We start from the raw sequence: 20825 nt of genomic DNA, 5'->3' as shown, positions 1-20825 counted from the left end.
ATTTTTTCATTTTTGTGAAGAAATTCTGTTGTGATGAGATTTCGTTTCCAAAGTTCTCTTTTTTTGTGTGTGACCAATGCTTTCTTTTGAATTGACAATACTGTGTCAGCATATATTGTAGTATGCAGAACAGCAAGGATGAAAGCACTGCATTTAATATCTGTCACAACAGATTCTACTGGCATAAACAGAATATATTTGCAAACAATAAGGAAATGCGATCATTTTTATTTGTAATGTACAAACTGAACCTATGGCGTAGATTTATCAATAATCGAGAGGACAAGATTCGCTGTAGCGAATCATGTCCGCTTAACCTCGCTAAATGCCAACAGCATACGCTGTCGGCATTTAACACTGCACAAGCATTTCTAGTGAAATGCTTGTGCAATGCCACCCACTGCTAAATCGGCCGCTAGCAGGGGACGTCAATCATCCCGATTGGAAAGGGTTGATTACAATCCGCCACCTAAAAGATGGCGGACAAGTTCAGGAGCAACAGTCTTATAACCACTGTGTCTTAACTTCCGTTTCAGGTGAGCTTGAAACGATGGGGCTCTGAATTTCTTTTGTGATTCAGATAGAGCATGACATTTTAAGCAACTTTCTAATTTACTCCTATTATCAAATTTTCTTCATTCTCTTGCTATCTTTATTTTAAAAGCAGGAATGTAAATCTTAGCAGCCAGCCCATTTTAGGTTCAGCACCATGGATAGTGCTTGCTTATTGGAGGCTTACATTTAGCCACCAATAAGGAAGCATACCCCAGGTTCTCAACCAAAAATGGCCGGCTCCTATGCATCACATTCCTGCTTTTTAAATAAAGATAGCAAGAGAACGAAGAAAAATTGATAATAGGAGTAAATAAGAAAGTTGCTTAAAATCGCATTTTCTATCTGAATCATGAAAGAAAAAAAATTGGGTTTAGTGTCCCTTTAATAAATTGAGCCCTACATCTCTATACAGGGATACAAGAAATAAAGAAGAGGAAGGTAGAGAACCTGGGGCAGAACATGTACAGGGTTATGACATTTTTGTTAAAAGGGACATAAAACTAAAAATATTTTATGATTTAGATAGAGTTTTCCATTTTAGACAACTTTCTAATTTCTATTATGAACATGTATTTTTTTTCTCTTGGTATCTTTTGTTAAAAAACGCAGGGACATAAGCTCAGGAGCATGTACGTGTCTGCAGCACTGGATGGCAGCAGTTTTGCGAAAATATTTGCAAGAGCACTAGAGGGCAGCATTATTCCCTGCCATGTAGTGCTCTATACACCTACCTAAGTATCTCTTCAACACAGAATATCATAGAAATGAAGTAGATTTGATACTAGATCACTGGAAACCTTTTTTTTAAATTGTATGCTCTGAATTACTAAAACAAAATCCATTTAAAAGGCAGATAAAACACATACTGCGAGATTACGAGTTTTGTCGGTAAAGACTTGCGTTGCTAACGAGCCTTTTTTTTCCAGCGCTCACTTAAGACAACGCTGGTATTACAAGTTTTCTGAATGGCTGCGTTAGCCTCAGAAAAGTGAGCGTTGAGCAAATTTAGCTCCACATCTCACTGTAATACCAGCGTTGCTTACGGTAGTGGTAAGATGGCTAAAACGTGCTCGTGCACGATTTCACCATAGGAAACAATGGGGCTGAGATGGCTGATAAAAAACCTAACACCTGCAAAAAAGGAGCGTCCAGCTTCTAACGCAGCCCCATTGTTTCCTATGGGGAAAGAAAAAATATGTCTGCACCTAACACCCTAACATGAACCCCGAGTCTAAACACCCCTAATCTTACACTTATTAACCCCTAGTCTGCCACCCCCGACCTCGTCGCTGCCTGCATTATACTATTAACCCCTAATCTGCCGCTCCGGACACCGCCGCCACCTACATTATACTTATGAACCCCTAATCTGCTGCCCCTAACATCGCCGCAACCTACATTATAGTTATTAACCCCTAATCTGCCGCCCCCAACGTCGCCGCAACCTAACTACACTTATTAACCACTAATCTGCCGACCAGACATTGCCGCTACTTTAATAAATGTATTAACCCCTAAACCGCTGCACTCCCGCCTCGCAAACACTAGTTAATTTTTATTAACCCCTAATCTGTCTGCCCTAACATCGCCGACACCTACTTACAATTATTAACCCCTAATCTGCCACCACCAACGTCGCCGCTACTATAATAAAGTTATGAACCCCTAAACCTAAGTCTAACCCTAACCCTAACACCCCCCTAATTTAAATATAATTTAAATACATTTAAATAAAATAACTACAATTAAATAAATTATTCCTATTTAAAACTAAATACTTACCTGTAAAATAAACCATAAGATAGCTACAATATAACTAATAATTACATTGTAGCTATCTTATGATTTATTTTTATTTTACTGGCAACTTTGAATTTATTTTAACTAGGTACAATAGTTATTAAATAGTTATTAAGTATTTAATAACTACCTAGCTAAAATAAGTACAAAATTACCTGTAAAATAAATCCTAACCTAAATTACAATTACACCTAACACTACACTATCATTAAATAAATTACCTAAACTACCTACAATTAATTACAATTAAATACAATAAACTAAATTGGTTGATTGGATCAGCCAATAGAATTGACCTCGCATTCTATTGGCTGATCCAATCAGCCAATCGGATTGAACTTCAATCCGATTGGCTGATAGCATCAACCAATCAGATTTTTCCTACCTTAATTCCGATTGGCTGATAGAATCCTATCAGCTAATCGGAATTCGAGGGACGCCATCTTGGATGACGTCATTTAAAGGAACCGTCATTCGTCGTTAGTCGTCGGCCTAGAAGGATGTTCCACGCCGGAGGTCTTCAAGATGGAGCCGTTCCTCGTCGGATGGATGAAGATAGAAGACGCTGCTTGGATGAAGCCTTCTCCCGGTCCGGATGTCCTCTTCTGCCCGGATAGGATGAAGACTTCTGCCGGTCTGGATGTCCTCTTCTGGCCCATCGGATGAAGACTTCTGGACAGATCGGATGACCACTGGTGCCCGGCTGGGTGAAGACGGCTCAAGGTAGGGTGATCTTCAATGGGGTAGTGTTGTTTTTTTTTAAGGGGGTATTGGGTGGGTTTTAGAGTAGGGGTGTGTGGGTGGGGGGTTGTAATGTTGGGGGTGTATTGTATTCTTTTTTTTTACAGGTAAAAGAGCTGATTACTTTGGGGCAATGCCCCGCAAAAGGCCCTTTTAAGGGCTATTTGTAATTTAGTATAGGGTAGGGCTTTTTATTATTTTGGGGGCCTTTTTTATTTTATTAGGGGGCTTAGATTAGGTGTAATTAAATTAAACGTCTTGTAATTTTTTTTATTTTCTGTAATTTAGTGTTTATTTTTTTTCGTAATTTAGTTTATTGTATTTAATTGTAATTAATTGTAGGTAGTTTAGGTAATTTATTTAATGATAGTGTAGTGTTAGGTGTAATTGTAACTTAGGTTAGGATTTATATTACAGGTAATTTTGTACTTATTTTAGCTAGGCAGTTATTAAATACTTAATAACTATTTAATAACTATTGTACCTAGTTAAAATAAATACAAAGTTGCCAGTAAAATAAAAATAAATCATAAGATAGCTACAATGTAATTATTGGTTATATTGTAGCTATCTTATGGTTTATTTTACAGGTAAGTATTTAGTTTTAAATAGGAATAATTTATTTAATTGTAGTTATTTTATTTAGATGTATTTAAATTATATTTAAATTAGGGGGGTGTTAGGGTTAGACTTAGGTTTAGGGGTTCATAACTTTATTATAGTAGCGGTGACGTTGGTGGTGGTAGATTAGGGGTTAATAAATGTAAGTAGGTGTCGGCGATGTTAGGGCAGGCAGATTAGGGGTTAATAAACATTAACTAGTGTTTGCGAGGTGGGAGTGCGGAGGTTTAGGGGTTAATACATTTATTAAAGTAGCGGCGATGTCCGGTTGGCAGATTAGGGGTTAATAAGTGTAGTTAGGTTGCGGCGACGTTGGGGCGGCAGATTAGGGGTTAATAAATATAATGTAGGTTGTGGCGATGTTAGGGGCAGCAGATTAGGGGTTCATAAGTATAATGTAGGTGGCGGCGATGTCCGGTCGGCAGATTAGGGGTTAAAAATATTTATTATAGTGTTTGCGATGTGGGGGGGGGCCTCGGTTTAGGGGTTAATAGGTAGTTTATGGGTGTTAGTTTACTTGTTAGCACTTTAGTTAAGAGTTTTATGTTCCGGCGTTAGCCCATACTACTGACTTTTAAATGCGGTATAAGTCTTGACAGGAGAGGGTCTACTGCTCACTTCTTCCAAGACTTGTAATACCAGCGTTAGGAAAATCCCATAGAAAAGATAGGATACGCAATTGACGTAAGGGGATTTGCGGTATGGAAAAGTCGCGGAAGAAAAGTGAGCGGTACACCTGTACCTGCCAAACTTGTAATACCAGCGTTAGATAAAAAGCAGCGTTAGGACCCCTTAACGCTGCTTTTTAAGGCTAACGCAAAGCTTGTAATCTCGCCGATAGTAGGTACAACATTGCTCAATGTCATTCATTGAAGTTGATATTTTGCCGTTTCTCTGCTGAATTTAAAATTTCCAGCTACAAAACCAAAAAAGGGCTTATTATGTTTACATTAACTGTAACAGCTATTAAGAGCAATATATTATATAAATATATAAAAATAAATTGTGTGTGTGTATGTATATACTGTATGTATATATTTATATATATATATATATATATATATATATATATATATATATATATATATATATATATATATATTTATATATATATATATATATATTATTTTTATTTTTTTTATTATTATTTTTGTTTTGTTTTAATGTAACAGCACCACATAGTTAATCAATATTGGAAACATTTAACATTCATGTGTAACATTTTAAATTAAAGGGACACTGAACCCAAATTTTTTCTTTTGTAATTCAGAAAGAGCATGCAATTTTAAGCAACTTTCTAATTTACTCCTATTATCATTTTTTCTTTGTTCTCTTGCTATCATTATTCGAAAAAGAAGGCATCTAAGCTTTTTTTTTGTTTCAGTACTCTGGACAGCACTTTTTTATTGGTGGATGAATTTATCCACCAATCAGCAAGGACAACCCAGGTTGTTCACCAAAAATGGGCCGGGATCTAAACTTACATTCTTGCATTTCATATAAAGATGCCAAGAGAATGAAGAAAATTTGATAATAGGAGTAAATTAGAAAGTTGCTTAAAATGTCATGCTCAATCTGAATCACAAAATAATTTTTTTGGGTACAGTGTCCCTTTAAGTAGCAGATGATGGTGCAAGGAGACTGATTTATTATATTTACATTAAAGGTAAAAAAAGATAAGAAAAGTTTGAGTAGTAGGCAGAATGAGGGAAAAAGAGGGCAAAATGCGGAAAAAAGACAGTCTTATCCAGCACTAAACTATTATCTAACAATTAATATTACACTTAAAGGCCCTAAGCCTACGGGGTGAAACACGTGAAGCTGGGCATTCATTCAGTGCTACGATATTGAGTAGGTGATTAAACCGTCAAGCACTATCTTAGCAGCAGAGTTTGCAGATAGCAGAGGATTATAAACGTGATTGATTACACTGGTCAGCATTTGTGCAGTGTGTCCGCACCCAGGGATCAAATAATAGGCAAGGAACGGTTGAACAGATGAAAGGTTTCTGTGTGACTACAGGAGTAACGGTCGGATGCAAGTCTGTATAGTAAAAAGGAGGTGTGGACTGGAAGCATACTCCGTGTCAGCAAAGGAGGTATTTGGATATACTCCACTATACATGACCGCAAGAAACCTGAGTGAGTACACAAGTCTGAAAGTTCCTTGTAACTTTGACTGTATGGAGAAACAAGGTCCTTTACAAACAGTGGGTTAACCTCCACACTAGGGAAATTATACACATTGCACCTGCTGTCTGGCAGACAGGTATTTCAAAATACCAAAAACTGGGAGTCTGTGACTGTGAATTGGTGTTAACAAAAATCCACTGCTTACTAAAGGGGATCCCCATTACAATATGTGTCCTACAAAGGATTTAATACCATTTCTATTTGGGACATTGTTTGCAAATTTGCAGATTGCAAATATTAAGGGGCCCCTTGCTGTAATATTCATTTTGAACGCTGCTGCTGTTTCTAAAATTGTTTGCATGTAGAAGTTTAGTATTGCATATCACTGGCTGTTAGTATTACTGTTTCACATTTAACCCTTTGGGGAAGATTTATCAAGCTCCGTATGGATACCAAGAGAACAAAGAAAATTTGATAATAGGAGTAAATTAGAAAGTTGCCTAAAATTGCATGCTCTATATGAATCGTGAAATAAAAAAATTGGGTTTCATATCCCTTTAACATTTTTCTGGGATAAATATGACAATTTATTAAAAGTATTCAAAAGAAACTTAAAGGGATACTAAACCCAATTTTTTTCTTTCATGATTCAGATAGAGCATGAGATTTTAAGCACCTTTCTAATTTACTCCTATTATCAATTTCTCGTTGTTCTCATGCTATCTTGATTTGATAAAGCAGTACTGTAAGCTTTAGAGCCGGACCATTTTTGTTCAGCACCTGGGTAGCACTTGCTGATTTGTGGCTAAATGTAGCAAACCAATCAGCAAGCTCTACCAAGGTGCTGAACTAAAAATGGGCCGGCTCCTAACCTTTTAGTACTGCTTTTTCAAATCAAGATAACATGAGAACAAAGAAAAATTGATAATAGGAGTAAATTAGAAAGTTGCTTAAAATTGCATGCTCTATCTGAATCATGAAAGAAAAAAATGTGGGGTTAGTATCCCTTTAAGGGCTATGACAAGGCAATTGATATGACGTAAGTTCTTCTTTTCAATAATGATAAAAGGATACAGTTGTATTCATTTCCGAACCAAAACCACAACCGTATGCAGGATGAGAAGTACTGCCACACTGCTGTGCTTAGCACTGATTCTACAATGTTGCTGCACTGTGTCTGGTAAGGTTCTTTGTTAATATATGTAAGTTGTTATTTTCTTATCTTATTTGTATCTTGCTTTAATATGATTGATAATATATTACACACATGATAGATAGATAGATAGATAGATAGATAGATAAATAGATAGATAGATCTAAATATCATTTTAGCCCAGTAAATTATTTGAGTAACTAAATGACTGAACTCTTAACAGAAGTCATTGAAATGTAACTATGGTAGTTCTAGACACACTTATTCACTTAAAACTTGAAAATGTAAATACTCATCTACTCAACCCGACACTTATCTACATATAAACCTACATTAAAGACCAGTAAATACAGTAGATTTGCATAATTAACAAATGAATGATAATAGCACTTAACCTGGACTTTAAATAAGTAGTAGATTTGTTTCTGACAAATTTCAGTTATGTCTCTTTCCACTCCTGTTTCATGTGACAGCTATCAGCCAATCACAAATGCATATACGTATATTCTGTGAATTCTTGCACATGCTCAGTAGGAACCAGTGACTCAAAAAGTGTAAATATAAAAATACTGCACATTTTGTTCCTGGAAGAAAATTGGAAAGTTGTTTCAAATTGCTGCTCTAGCTGAATCATGAAAGTTTACTTTTGATTATGTCCATTTAGGATACTTATTTTATACCCAGGCTTAAAAACACCTGCTCTGGTTGGTTGCTCCCTTTTTTGTAAAGTAATATTTCCAAATACAACTTTTACATCATTTATCCTCCAAATCAATTCACAATCTTTTGTTCTAGTATTCATTGATTCATGTTTTTCCCACATCTTTATTAAACCATTTATATATGGAAGATTTATTTGAAATTTTGCGTCTTTCCAAGAAGCTATACATATTAATGTCATACAATTAAGAGCACATTTGTATGTATATATGTACAGTTTCAGATTTATGTGTGTGTGTGTATATGTATATATATATATATATATATATATATATATATAGAACAGTTGTGTCAAAGTTAAAACGCGATCTACCTGTAGAAGTGCTGACCAGAAGATCACAAGTCATGTAATTCTCCTGGTATTGTTTGTTAAAGAACAAACCTACAGCTTAAGAGCATGAACGTGTCTTTAGAGCTATATGGTAGCAATGTTTGCAACAATGTTTGAAGTAACTATACACACTGTTGCAAACAGAGTGCTAAAGACACATGGATACTTCTGAGGGCACTGGCCTCGGGTCCCACACTTTGTACCACCTCCTCTGTTTTCTGTTCCCGGAGTTTGGTGCATTACAACAAATTTCTTTACTGTCCCTTTAAGTTAAATGGAATGTAAAAATGTGTTTTCTTTAACAAGTATATTCTGTGCACAACAACTGCCTCAAGTTAAAAAAAAAAAGGACCCTGGGTGAAATGAAGATCAGTTTTGTGTGCAAGATTAGATTTTATTATGTTTATCCCATACATTGGGGATATTACTATAATGCTTGGGATGATTAGTAGAGTTGCCAGCTGTCCTCTAGGCAGGGGTATCTATCTATCTATCTATCTATCTATTGGGTACTTGTAGAGCGCAAAATAATCACCCGTGAGGGTCTCAAGCCCCCCCCCCCCAAAAGAAAATCCCTTCCTTAGACCCCAGCCTTGAACCTACGATGTATATTTTCAAAACTGAACAGTCATTTTTATCCTCTTTGCTGCCAGAAACATAAAAATCAATGCCTTTCCTTTTTGGCTGCAAGTAACACATATAAACAGTTAGTGATATGACCCCCTTGACTGTCAGGATAACACATAGAGCAGTTATTTAAAACCCCAAAAGCCCTTATTGGCTTCTAGTAATACATAAAGGGCCAGATTACGAGTGGAGCACAAAATTGCCCTTAGGCGACCATGACATTTGAGCTCCACTCGTAATACCAGTGCACGCAATTGTTTGCTGGTATTTGAAGTGTAGCATAATGCGAAACCTACCTCGCATGAAAACTAGCATAGCGAAGGGGGTAAGTCACGCAGCGATGGGCAGCAAAATACTATATATATATTTATGTGTTAATATGTGTATATACACATATTAACAAATAAATATATATGTATATTGTCATATACATACAGTATATATATATATTGGGAACACACAGTTCCCATAAAACGCAATGTAAAGATACTTTTCAGTGCTGTTTTTTTTTTTCTAATACCCTTCTCCCACCAATTGCTTAGTGCAGTTATTTAAAATAAAAATAAAAAAGATGGTACTTTTTTTTTTTTAAAGCAACACTATTCCTAATTTTTGGACCAATTGGGGGACTTTTATAAAATTAACCAGAGATCTGGTTAATTTTATGAGTGCTAATACTTGTAATGGCTGGTTATTTATCGCGTGCCGAATTTGCCAGTTTTTGGGCACGAGATAAATTAGTGCTCCACTTGTAATCTAGCCCATAGTAGGCTATGTTTGCTTTGCATAGAGGGATAGGCGGTCTTAAATTTAGTTGACACTCAGGGGACATTTAAAGGGACAATCTAGACAAAATTAAACTTTCATGATTCAGATAGGGCATGGAATTCTAAACAACTTTCAAATTTACTTTAATCAAATTTGCTTTGTTCTCTTGGTATTCTTTGTTGAAAGCTAAACCTAGGTAGGCTCATATGCTAATTTATAAGCTCTTGAAGGCTGCCTCTTATTTCAGTGCATTTTGACAGTTTTCCACAGCTAGACAGTGCTAATTCATGTGTGCCATATAGATAACATTGCGCTCACTCCTTTGGAGTTATTTATGAGAATCTGAATGTGTGTAGTGTAGGTGGCGCTAAAATATATATTAAGTATACCTAGCAGTGGGCTAATAAACCAACGATACTATGTTGTCCTAGGACAGTTTTTTAACAATCCTCATATAAAAATACTTGAGTCAATAATTGGAGGTAACTCGTGCCTGGATTAGAATTATGTACAACTTTTTAATGATATAAAAGGTAAAAACACAATAAATCAAAAACACAGTAAAAATAATCCAAGCAATCTCTCATGCAATTGGCCCAAACACTCTTCAATCACAACCGCTTCTAAATAAAATTGCTAATACAAATTACTATATTGATATTAGATCCTCTATGTGAATGGTTAAGGAGATATACGTCTAAGGAAAAAACATGCAGAAAGAGACAGGTATATGTTTGACTATCTGGCTTGGGTTCTATTCCCGATACAAGTCTCTGTGTATAGGGGACTTTCTTCTGTTGCCGTAACAGACAGACGTGTAACTGCCTGTTTCTACTCGGCCCGTAATATCAAATAGTCCTTGTTTTGCCTTGTTACAGTGGTACACCTGCTTGAAATCTCATGAGAAGGGGGAGTTCCCCAGATGAAATATGCAATCTTATGCAAATAGGGGCAAATCCCCACTCGGAACAACAGTCTTATGATGTATTCAAAATAGTAACACCGGAGTCTGTATTCAATGAACAGTTTCCACAGACAATCTTAATCCGGTTAGGTGGTATGGATCACACTTTAGCGGGGAGTTACTGACATATAGATACTCTCACCTGCTGGTCTTTGTCCGGGTGCATAAGCTCTTATAGCGATATTGAAAGTCTGGTTAAGTAGTGGACCTTCTTGTCCCTGTGGGTAACTATCTTCACTTGCGCAAGCCTTATCTGAGTTACCTTTTCACCGCAGCCTCTCCGTGACACTCTGCTCTTCAAGTACTTCGTACGCAGAGCCGGTTACTGCTGAGTTTCCTCTTTGTCTTTCACCTTTCTACGCGTTTCACCCCTAAGGTGTGGGGCTTTTTCAAGATGCAGTTTGAGAGTAAAAATATGCCTTTTATTTCCCCTAGTTGTCTTTGATTCGCTGATAACTTTTCACTTCCTATGGTCACTCTGGAAGTGAAATCTTCCTCAAAAGGTGGGATCCTCATGTCTATACAGGTAAGTATATTTTCTTACTTTTCAACCCATTTAGCTCAAGCAGGTTATATACCCTTGATATCTATAAGGATCTTTACACTCCTTACGTTTTCATGAGAAAAAACATTCAATCTCAACAAATAAACTTAAAATGCTAAACAGAGTTTATAATGGACTCAATAAGAATTAGTAAAAATTATTAAAAATTATTAAAAAATTATACATAATTCCCTTTGGGGATCGAACCTTGGATCCCTGGATCTTAAGTCTGAAGTGTTACCTCCAAGCTATTGGCGCGGCTATATTAAACCATCGTGTTTAAATACTAGTATTATAAGGGCCTCTAATTTACAATAAGAGCTTTACTCGCAATAGAAACCTCGCTATCTCTCAAAATTGCCCTTCTATCAGAAGGTCCTAGTTAAATATTGGGTTCTGGCTTCACCCGAATTAATGTTCCTAATATAAAATTAATAATATAAATATAATAATATACATAACTTCTTTCATTTAGGGGAATTGAACTCTGGTAACTTAGATTGGAGGACTGTGGACCTAACCACTAAGCTATAGGTCCATCCAATTGTTAGACAGTACTATGGGATATAAGTCGATCTAATGAAATTCTTCCTATATTCTTAATTGGAATAATAATTAAAATATGAATTACGGTCCTCTGAATGACAAATCTGTATTAATCTATGCTACTAAGTATACTATCTCTAGGTTACTTTATTTGATAAAGAAACCATATTGGTGACATTTTCAATAATTGGGAACATAATAATGTATTCTATAATTGTAATCATGATAAAAATGGAATAATATCAAGTTCAGAGTTTAAACCATTTGGGTGTAGTGTGTTAAAATTGTAAATCATTTCCGCCTCCTTTTTCAGGAGTGCTGTTTCTAAATTTCCCCCTCTCCAATTTCCTTTTATTTTACATAGGCCCCAAAACTTCATGTCCTTGGTACTGTTCCTATGTACCTCTCTAAAGTGCTGGTATAAATGCGTCTCCAGCATGCCTTTTTCAATGTGCCAGAGGTGCTCACGGATTCTATCCCTCAACATTCGTGATGTTTCTCCGATATATATCAGGCCACACGAGCACTGCAACATATATATCACACCCCTACTATTACATCTTAGGACATCTTTAATTTTATATTGAATATTTAATCCTGGGATACTGATGTCTTTCTTTTTTGTGCTATGCTTACATGATTTACATGAGATACACGGATAGAATCCGTTTAATTCTTTACCACATAGATCTCTATCTTTCCCTTTACGGCACGTTTTTCCTTTAAATTCGCTTGGGGCCAACATAGATTTAAGGTTTTTAGTTTTTTTAAAAACCATTCTAGGGAAAGGAGGTAATTTATCTCCCACTATCGGGTCGCTTTTGACAATGTGCCAATGCTTCCTCAATAGTTTCCTTATCTTATTGTGATCATCATTAAATTCGGTTATGAATGGTACATCATATTCATCTACAATCGAGTTGGTTTTGGGTTTATAACTCAGTAATGTGTCCCTATTGGTTTCCCTAGCTCTTATAACTGCATTATTTATAATTTCCTCTTTATAACCCCTTTCAACAAATTTTCCTTTTAATAGTTTGATTTGTTCTTCAAAATCACCCATTTCAGTGCAATTTTTCCTGATTCTCAGGCACTGTCCTACCGGAATATTATTTTTCCATTTAGAAAAGTGGCAGCTGGATGCATGGATGTAGTTGTTAGAATCAGTAGGTTTGAAATGGGTCTTAGTTATTAATTTATTATTTTCCACTCTAATGTCCAAATCTAGAAATGTTATGGTTTCTTTGCTTATTTGATAAGTAAAAGATAGTCCTTTATCATTATTATTCATTATTCCGAACATCTTAATCAAATCTTCTTCGCTCCCTTTCCATAAAATAATGATATCATCGATATATCTTTTAAAGAGCACGAGACTCGCACCGAGCTCCGCAAACTGGAGAAATCTGTTTTCCCAGTCTCCCATAAACAAGTTTGCGTAGCTCGGTGCGAATCTCGTGCCCATCGCCGTTCCCTCTATTTGTAAAAAATAGTTATCATTGAATGAGAAATAGTTATGTTCCAAAATGAAGCGAATGCATTCAATTAGGAAAGTTCCTTGTTCTTTTTTTAGACTTGGATCTTGTTGTAAAAATCCCTCTATTGCCTCTATACCAAGGGTATGGTTGATATTAGTATATAGTGATACCACATCACAGGTCGCTAATATGTAGTCTTCTTTCCAATCTATTTCATTAAGTGTTTTTAATAAGCTTGTAGAATCTTTTAAATAGGTGTCTAGTTTGACTACATATTTCTGCAAAAACTTATCGACATATTCAGATAAGTTAGCAGTAAGGGAACCTATGCCAGAGACAATAGGTCTTCCGGGTGGATTCACTAAGTTTTTGTGTACTTTCGGCAGGTAGTAGAAGATGGGAATTATTGGGTGTTGAGGTTTTAAATATATAAATTCTTTATCTGTCAAAATTCCCTCTTCCTGTCCTTTCGAAAGTATCTTATTTAATTTCTCTAGAAAATTTTTCGTTGGATCCAAAGTTAACTTTCTATATGTCTTCTTATCGTTCAATAATCTATATGCTTCTTCTTTATATTTAACAGTATCTAGAATCACCACCACCCCCCCTTTATCTGCCATTTTTATGGTAATAGTCTCATCATTTTGCAATTCCTTTAATATTTCTCTCTCTTTTTTAGTCAAATTTTTCTTAGTGTGTTTACCTGAACTTTCCATTTTTCTTAGGTCAGCTAGGACCATCTTTTCAAATGTTTCTAGGTTACTACCTTTATCGTTACTAGGGTAGAAATTAGATTTAGTCTTCAGAGAAGTATGTTGATATATTTCTTCTTTCTTATTACTATTGGCACTGTTGTTATATCTATCAATAGGGTTTTTCAGAAAAAATCTTTTAAGAGTAAGATTTCTTACATATTTCCTGACACTGATATAGGTTTCAAACTTATTTAGTGATTTCGATGGTGCAAAGGAAAGTCCTAGTTTCAATATCTTTTCCTCGTTTTTACTTAATTCCCTTTTACTTAAATTAAAGATCCCTTTGGTCGTTTTAATTATTTCTGTCTTTTTGCCTCCATTCTTTCCCCTTCCTCCTCTGACTCCTCTTTTTGTCTTTTTCCTATCCTTGGTGTGTCTAGTCTTTGATTTTTTACATTTCTTAATGAGGGTCCTTCTCTTGGGGGGCTTCTGCCCAAAAAAGCCAACTCATTTGTTGTTAATTCTAATCGTTCCTCATTTGTTGTAGTGAGCGGACCAAATCTATTGGTTGTTGGTATAGTTGTCTGTTTCGGTTCTGCCTTTCTATTTTCCCTTTTTTTGGGGGGATTATCCCTCTCTAAATTCGTTCTCTCATTATAATCTCTTTCGTCTGACCTATAGTCTCTCTCTGGGTATGTTTCTTTTCTCACATCCCTTCCGTGTCTTTCTTCATCTCTAGAATCATTATAATTCTCATGTCTATTCCAACCTGTATTATCTCTTCTATCATAATGATAGTATCCCCTACCTTGGTTATATGGTCTATTAGGAAAGAATTCGCGATAAGGCCTTATATATTGGTTATAGCTTTGATAATAGCCTTGATTATACCTTCTCCTTTGATTATAGTTTCTATCATGATATGTATAATCTCTCATATTAATTCTATTTTCATTATAATTCCTCTGAAAATTCCCCTGAGCCATTAATTGGGAATTTCCTTGTCTAGTCTGATCTCTAGTAGGTTCTCTGTTATTATGTCTCCCCTCTTCCCACCCGTTATTACTATTATTAGTATTTGCTTTATTAATGTTTTCCCTTAAAATTATTTCTTGCTCTTCTGTTTGGTTCGATTCCTTTAAGTCCCTCTCAAATTTCTTACATTTAGTTAATACTATATCTCTTTTTATATTTTCCAATCTATCTATTAATACTTTTTGTTTGTCCTTTAATAGCTGATCTTCTTTCACCGGATCTAATTTTTCTTTAATGACTTGAATCTCATTATTAATGGACTCTAGACTCTCATTTCTAGATTTTTTGATAATTTTGATTAATCTTTTAGATGCCCCTACTAGGACCTCATCCCATTCATTTTGTAAAACTTCACTTAATTCAAAAGTACATTTCTTTTTGAATTTTAACCCTCTGGGTATGATATCTTGTTCTAGGTATCTATCCAGAAAAATTAATTCCATTTTTTGCCTTATTTCTTTGTTCATCACCTTTTCTAGATCGCCCACCCATTTAATAATGTCAACCTTATCGGTTTCCTCATCTAACTTTTGGAATTCTTTTTTTGATAATTCAGAATACAATTTGTCTCTATACGTAAAAATATCCATAATAATTTAATTATAGTTGAGTTTATTTAGTCCCTGCTGCTCCTACTTCTTTGGAAGAAAAGAAAAATGGAGTTATAGAAAATACTTGAGAGGAGCGCTAGACTCGACCCACTTAGCCAACCTCTGGTCCTACCTCCTTCCTAGGTAGTTAAAAAATAGGAGAATCTGAATGTGTGTAGTGTAGGTGGCGCTAAAATATATATTAAGTATACCTAGCAGTGGGCTAATAAACCAACGATACTATGTTGTCCTAGGACAGTTTTTTAACAATCCTCATATAAAAATACTTGAGTCAATAATTGGAGGTAACTCGTGCCTGGATTAGAATTATGTACAACTTTTTAATGATATAAAAGGTAAAAACACAATAAATCAAAAACACAGTAAAAATAATCCAAGCAATCTCTCATGCAATTGGCCCAAACACTCTTCAATCACAACCGCTTCTAAATAAAATTGCTAATACAAATTACTATATTGATATTAGATCCTCTATGTGAATGGTTAAGGAGATATACGTCTAAGGAAAAAACATGCAGAAAGAGACAGGTATATGTTTGACTATCTGGCTTGGGTTCTAATCCCGATACAAGTCTCTGTGTATAGGGGACTTTCTTCTGTTGCCGTAACAGACAGACGTGTAACTGCCTGTTTCTACTCGGCCCGTAATATCAAATAGTCCTTGTTTTGCCTTGTTACAGTGGTACACCTGCTTGAAATCTCATGAGAAGGGGGAGTTCCCCAGATGAAATATGCAATCTTATGCAAATAGGGGCAAATCCCCACTCGGAACAACAGTCTTATGATGTATTCAAAATAGTAACACCGGAGTCTGTATTCAATGAACAGTTTCCACAGACAATCTTAATCCGGTTAGGTGGTATGGATCACACTTTAGCGGGGAGTTACTGACATATAGATACTCTCACCTGCTGGTCTTTGTCCGGGTGCATAAGCTCTTATAGCGATATTGAAAGTCTGGTTAAGTAGTGGACCTTCTTGTCCCTGTGGGTAACTATCTTCACTTGCGCAAGCCTTATCTGAGTTACCTTTTCACCGCAGCCTCTCCGTGACACTCTGCTCTTCAAGTACTTCGTACGCAGAGCCGGTTACTGCTGAGTTTCCTCTTTGTCTTTCACCTTTCTACGCGTTTCACCCCTAAGGTGTGGGGCTTTTTCAAGATGCAGTTTGAGAGTAAAAATATGCCTTTTATTTCCCCTAGTTGTCTTTGATTCGCTGATAACTTTTCACTTCCTATGGTCACTCTGGAAGTGAAATCTTCCTCAAAAGGTGGGATCCTCATGTCTATACAGGTAAGTATATTTTCTTACTTTTCAACCCATTTAGCTCAAGCAGGTTATATACCCTTGATATCTATAAGGATCTTTACACTCCTTACGTTTTCATGAGAAAAAACATTCAATCTCAACAAATAAACTTAAAATGCTAAACAGAGTTTATAATGGACTCAATAAGAATTAGTAAAAATTATTAAAAATTATTAAAAAATTATACATAATTCCCTTTGGGGATCGAACCTTGGATCCCTGGATCTTAAGTCTGAAGTGTTACCTCCAAGCTATTGGCGCGGCTATATTAAACCATCGTGTTTAAATACTAGTATTATAAGGGCCTCTAATTTACAATAAGAGCTTTACTCGCAATAGAAACCTCGCTATCTCTCAAAATTGCCCTTCTATCAGAAGGTCCTAGTTAAATATTGGGTTCTGGCTTCACCCGAATTAATGTTCCTAATATAAAATTAATAATATAAATATAATAATATACATAACTTCTTTCATTTAGGGGAATTGAACTCTGGTAACTTAGATTGGAGGACTGTGGACCTAACCACTAAGCTATAGGTCCATCCAATTGTTAGACAGTACTATGGGATATAAGTCGATCTAATGAAATTCTTCCTATATTCTTAATTGGAATAATAATTAAAATATGAATTACGGTCCTCTGAATGACAAATCTGTATTAATCTATGCTACTAAGTATACTATCTCTAGGTTACTTTATTTGATAAAGAAACCATATTGGTGACATTTTCAATAATTGGGAACATAATAATGTATTCTATAATTGTAATCATGATAAAAATGGAATAATATCAAGTTCAGAGTTTAAACCATTTGGGTGTAGTGTGTTAAAATTGTAAATCATTTCCGCCTCCTTTTTCAGGAGTGCTGTTTCTAAATTTCCCCCTCTCCAATTTCCTTTTATTTTACATAGGCCCCAAAACTTCATGTCCTTGGTACTGTTCCTATGTACCTCTCTAAAGTGCTGGTATAAATGCGTCTCCAGCATGCCTTTTTCAATGTGCCAGAGGTGCTCACGGATTCTATCCCTCAACATTCGTGATGTTTCTCCGATATATATCAGGCCACACGAGCACTGCAACATATATATCACACCCCTACTATTACATCTTAGGACATCTTTAATTTTATATTGAATATTTAATCCTGGGATACTGATGTCTTTCTTTTTTGTGCTATGCTTACATGATTTACATGAGATACACGGATAGAATCCGTTTAATTCTTTACCACATAGATCTCTATCTTTCCCTTTACGGCACGTTTTTCCTTTAAATTCGCTTGGGGCCAACATAGATTTAAGGTTTTTAGTTTTTTTAAAAACCATTCTAGGGAAAGGAGGTAATTTATCTCCCACTATCGGGTCGCTTTTGACAATGTGCCAATGCTTCCTCAATAGTTTCCTTATCTTATTGTGATCATCATTAAATTCGGTTATGAATGGTACATCATATTCATCTACAATCGAGTTGGTTTTGGGTTTATAACTCAGTAATGTGTCCCTATTGGTTTCCCTAGCTCTTATAACTGCATTATTTATAATTTCCTCTTTATAACCCCTTTCAACAAATTTTCCTTTTAATAGTTTGATTTGTTCTTCAAAATCACCCATTTCAGTGCAATTTTTCCTGATTCTCAGGCACTGTCCTACCGGAATATTATTTTTCCATTTAGAAAAGTGGCAGCTGGATGCATGGATGTAGTTGTTAGAATCAGTAGGTTTGAAATGGGTCTTAGTTATTAATTTATTATTTTCCACTCTAATGTCCAAATCTAGAAATGTTATGGTTTCTTTGCTTATTTGATAAGTAAAAGATAGTCCTTTATCATTATTATTCATTATTCCGAACATCTTAATCAAATCTTCTTCGCTCCCTTTCCATAAAATAATGATATCATCGATATATCTTTTAAAGAGCACGAGACTCGCACCGAGCTCCGCAAACTGGAGAAATCTGTTTTCCCAGTCTCCCATAAACAAGTTTGCGTAGCTCGGTGCGAATCTCGTGCCCATCGCCGTTCCCTCTATTTGTAAAAAATAGTTATCATTGAATGAGAAATAGTTATGTTCCAAAATGAAGCGAATGCATTCAATTAGGAAAGTTCCTTGTTCTTTTTTTAGACTTGGATCTTGTTGTAAAAATCCCTCTATTGCCTCTATACCAAGGGTATGGTTGATATTAGTATATAGTGATACCACATCACAGGTCGCTAATATGTAGTCTTCTTTCCAATCTATTTCATTAAGTGTTTTTAATAAGCTTGTAGAATCTTTTAAATAGGTGTCTAGTTTGACTACATATTTCTGCAAAAACTTATCGACATATTCAGATAAGTTAGCAGTAAGGGAACCTATGCCAGAGACAATAGGTCTTCCGGGTGGATTCACTAAGTTTTTGTGTACTTTCGGCAGGTAGTAGAAGATGGGAATTATTGGGTGTTGAGGTTTTAAATATATAAATTCTTTATCTGTCAAAATTCCCCGAAATGAAAGAAGTTATGTATATTATTATATTTATATTATTAATTTTATATTAGGAACATTAATTCGGGTGAAGCCAGAACCCAATATTTAACTAGGACCTTCTGATAGAAGGGCAATTTTGAGAGATAGCGAGGTTTCTATTGCGAGTAAAGCTCTTATTGTAAATTAGAGGCCCTTATAATACTAGTATTTAAACACGATGGTTTAATATAGCCGCGCCAATAGCTTGGAGGTAACACTTCAGACTTAAGATCCAGGGATCCAAGGTTCGATCCCCAAAGGGAATTATGTATAATTTTTTAATAATTTTTAATAATTTTTACTAATTCTTATTGAGTCCATTATAAACTCTGTTTAGCATTTTAAGTTTATTTGTTGAGATTGAATGTTTTTTCTCATGAAAACGTAAGGAGTGTAAAGATCCTTATAGATATCAAGGGTATATAACCTGCTTGAGCTAAATGGGTTGAAAAGTAAGAAAATATACTTACCTGTATAGACATGAGGATCCCACCTTTTGAGGAAGATTTCACTTCCAGAGTGACCATAGGAAGTGAAAAGTTATCAGCGAATCAAAGACAACTAGGGGAAATAAAAGGCATATTTTTACTCTCAAACTGCATCTTGAAAAAGCCCCACACCTTAGGGGTGAAACGCGTAGAAAGGTGAAAGACAAAGAGGAAACTCAGCAGTAACCGGCTCTGCGTACGAAGTACTTGAAGAGCAGAGTGTCACGGAGAGGCTGCGGTGAAAAGGTAACTAAGATAAGGCTTGCGCAAGTGAAGATAGTTACCCACAGGGACAAGGAGGTCCACTACTTAACCAGACTTTCAATATCGCTATAAGAGCTTATGCACCCGGACAAAGACCAGCAGGTGAGAGTATCTATATGTCAGTAACTCCCCGCTAAAGTGTGATCCATACCACCTAACCGGATTAAGATTGTCTGTGGAAACTGTTCATTGAATACAGACTCCGGTGTTACTATTTTTACATCATAAGACTGTTGTTCCGAGTGGGGATTTGCCCCTATTTGCATAAGATTGCATATTTCATCTGGGGAACTCCCCCTTCTCATGAGATTTCAAGCAGGTGTACCACTGTAACAAGGCAAAACAAGGACTATTTGATATTACGGGCCGAGTAGAAACAGGCAGTTACACGTCTGTCTGTTACGGCAACAGAAGAAAGTCCCCTATACACAGAGACTTGTATCGGGAATAGAACCCAAGCCAGATAGTCAAACATATACCTGTCTCTTTCTGCATGTTTTTTCCTTAGACGTATATCTCCTTAACCATTCACATAGAGGATCTAATATCAATATAGTAATTTGTATTAGCAATTTTATTTAGAAGCGGTTGTGATTGAAGAGTGTTTGGGCCAATTGCATGAGAGATTGCTTGGATTATTTTTACTGTGTTTTTGATTTATTGTGTTTTTACCTTTTATATCATTAAAAAGTTGTACATAATTCTAATCCAGGCACGAGTTACCTCCAATTATTGACTCAAGTATTTTTATATGAGGATTGTTAAAAAACTGTCCTAGGACAACATAGTATCGTTGGTTTATTAGCCCACTGCTAGGTATACTTAATATATATTTTAGCGCCACCTACACTACACACATTCAGATTCTCCTATTTTTTAACTACCTAGGAAGGAGGTAGGACCAGAGGTTGGCTAAGTGGGTCGAGTCTAGCGCTCCTC

General features: G+C 35.7%; 1 protein-coding gene across 1 annotated transcript in view; it reads left to right on the top strand.

Annotated features, from left to right (window-relative positions):
- The first annotated feature begins 6908 nt into the window (after positions 1-6908).
- Positions 6909-20825, top strand: part of LOC128647371 (C-X-C motif chemokine 13-like) — a 98202-nt gene continuing 84285 nt past the window's right edge. The window contains exon 1 of the mRNA XM_053700156.1: positions 6909-7029. Coding sequence (XP_053556131.1) covers positions 6909-7029 — 121 coding nt within the window. The remainder of the gene's footprint in view (positions 7030-20825) is intronic.

Source organism: Bombina bombina, chromosome 2, assembly GCF_027579735.1.
Source record: "Bombina bombina isolate aBomBom1 chromosome 2, aBomBom1.pri, whole genome shotgun sequence".
Taxonomy (NCBI): Eukaryota; Metazoa; Chordata; class Amphibia; order Anura; family Bombinatoridae; genus Bombina; species Bombina bombina.
Note: the sequence above shows the minus strand (reverse complement) of the source record. Positions and strands in the feature narration are given on the sequence as shown.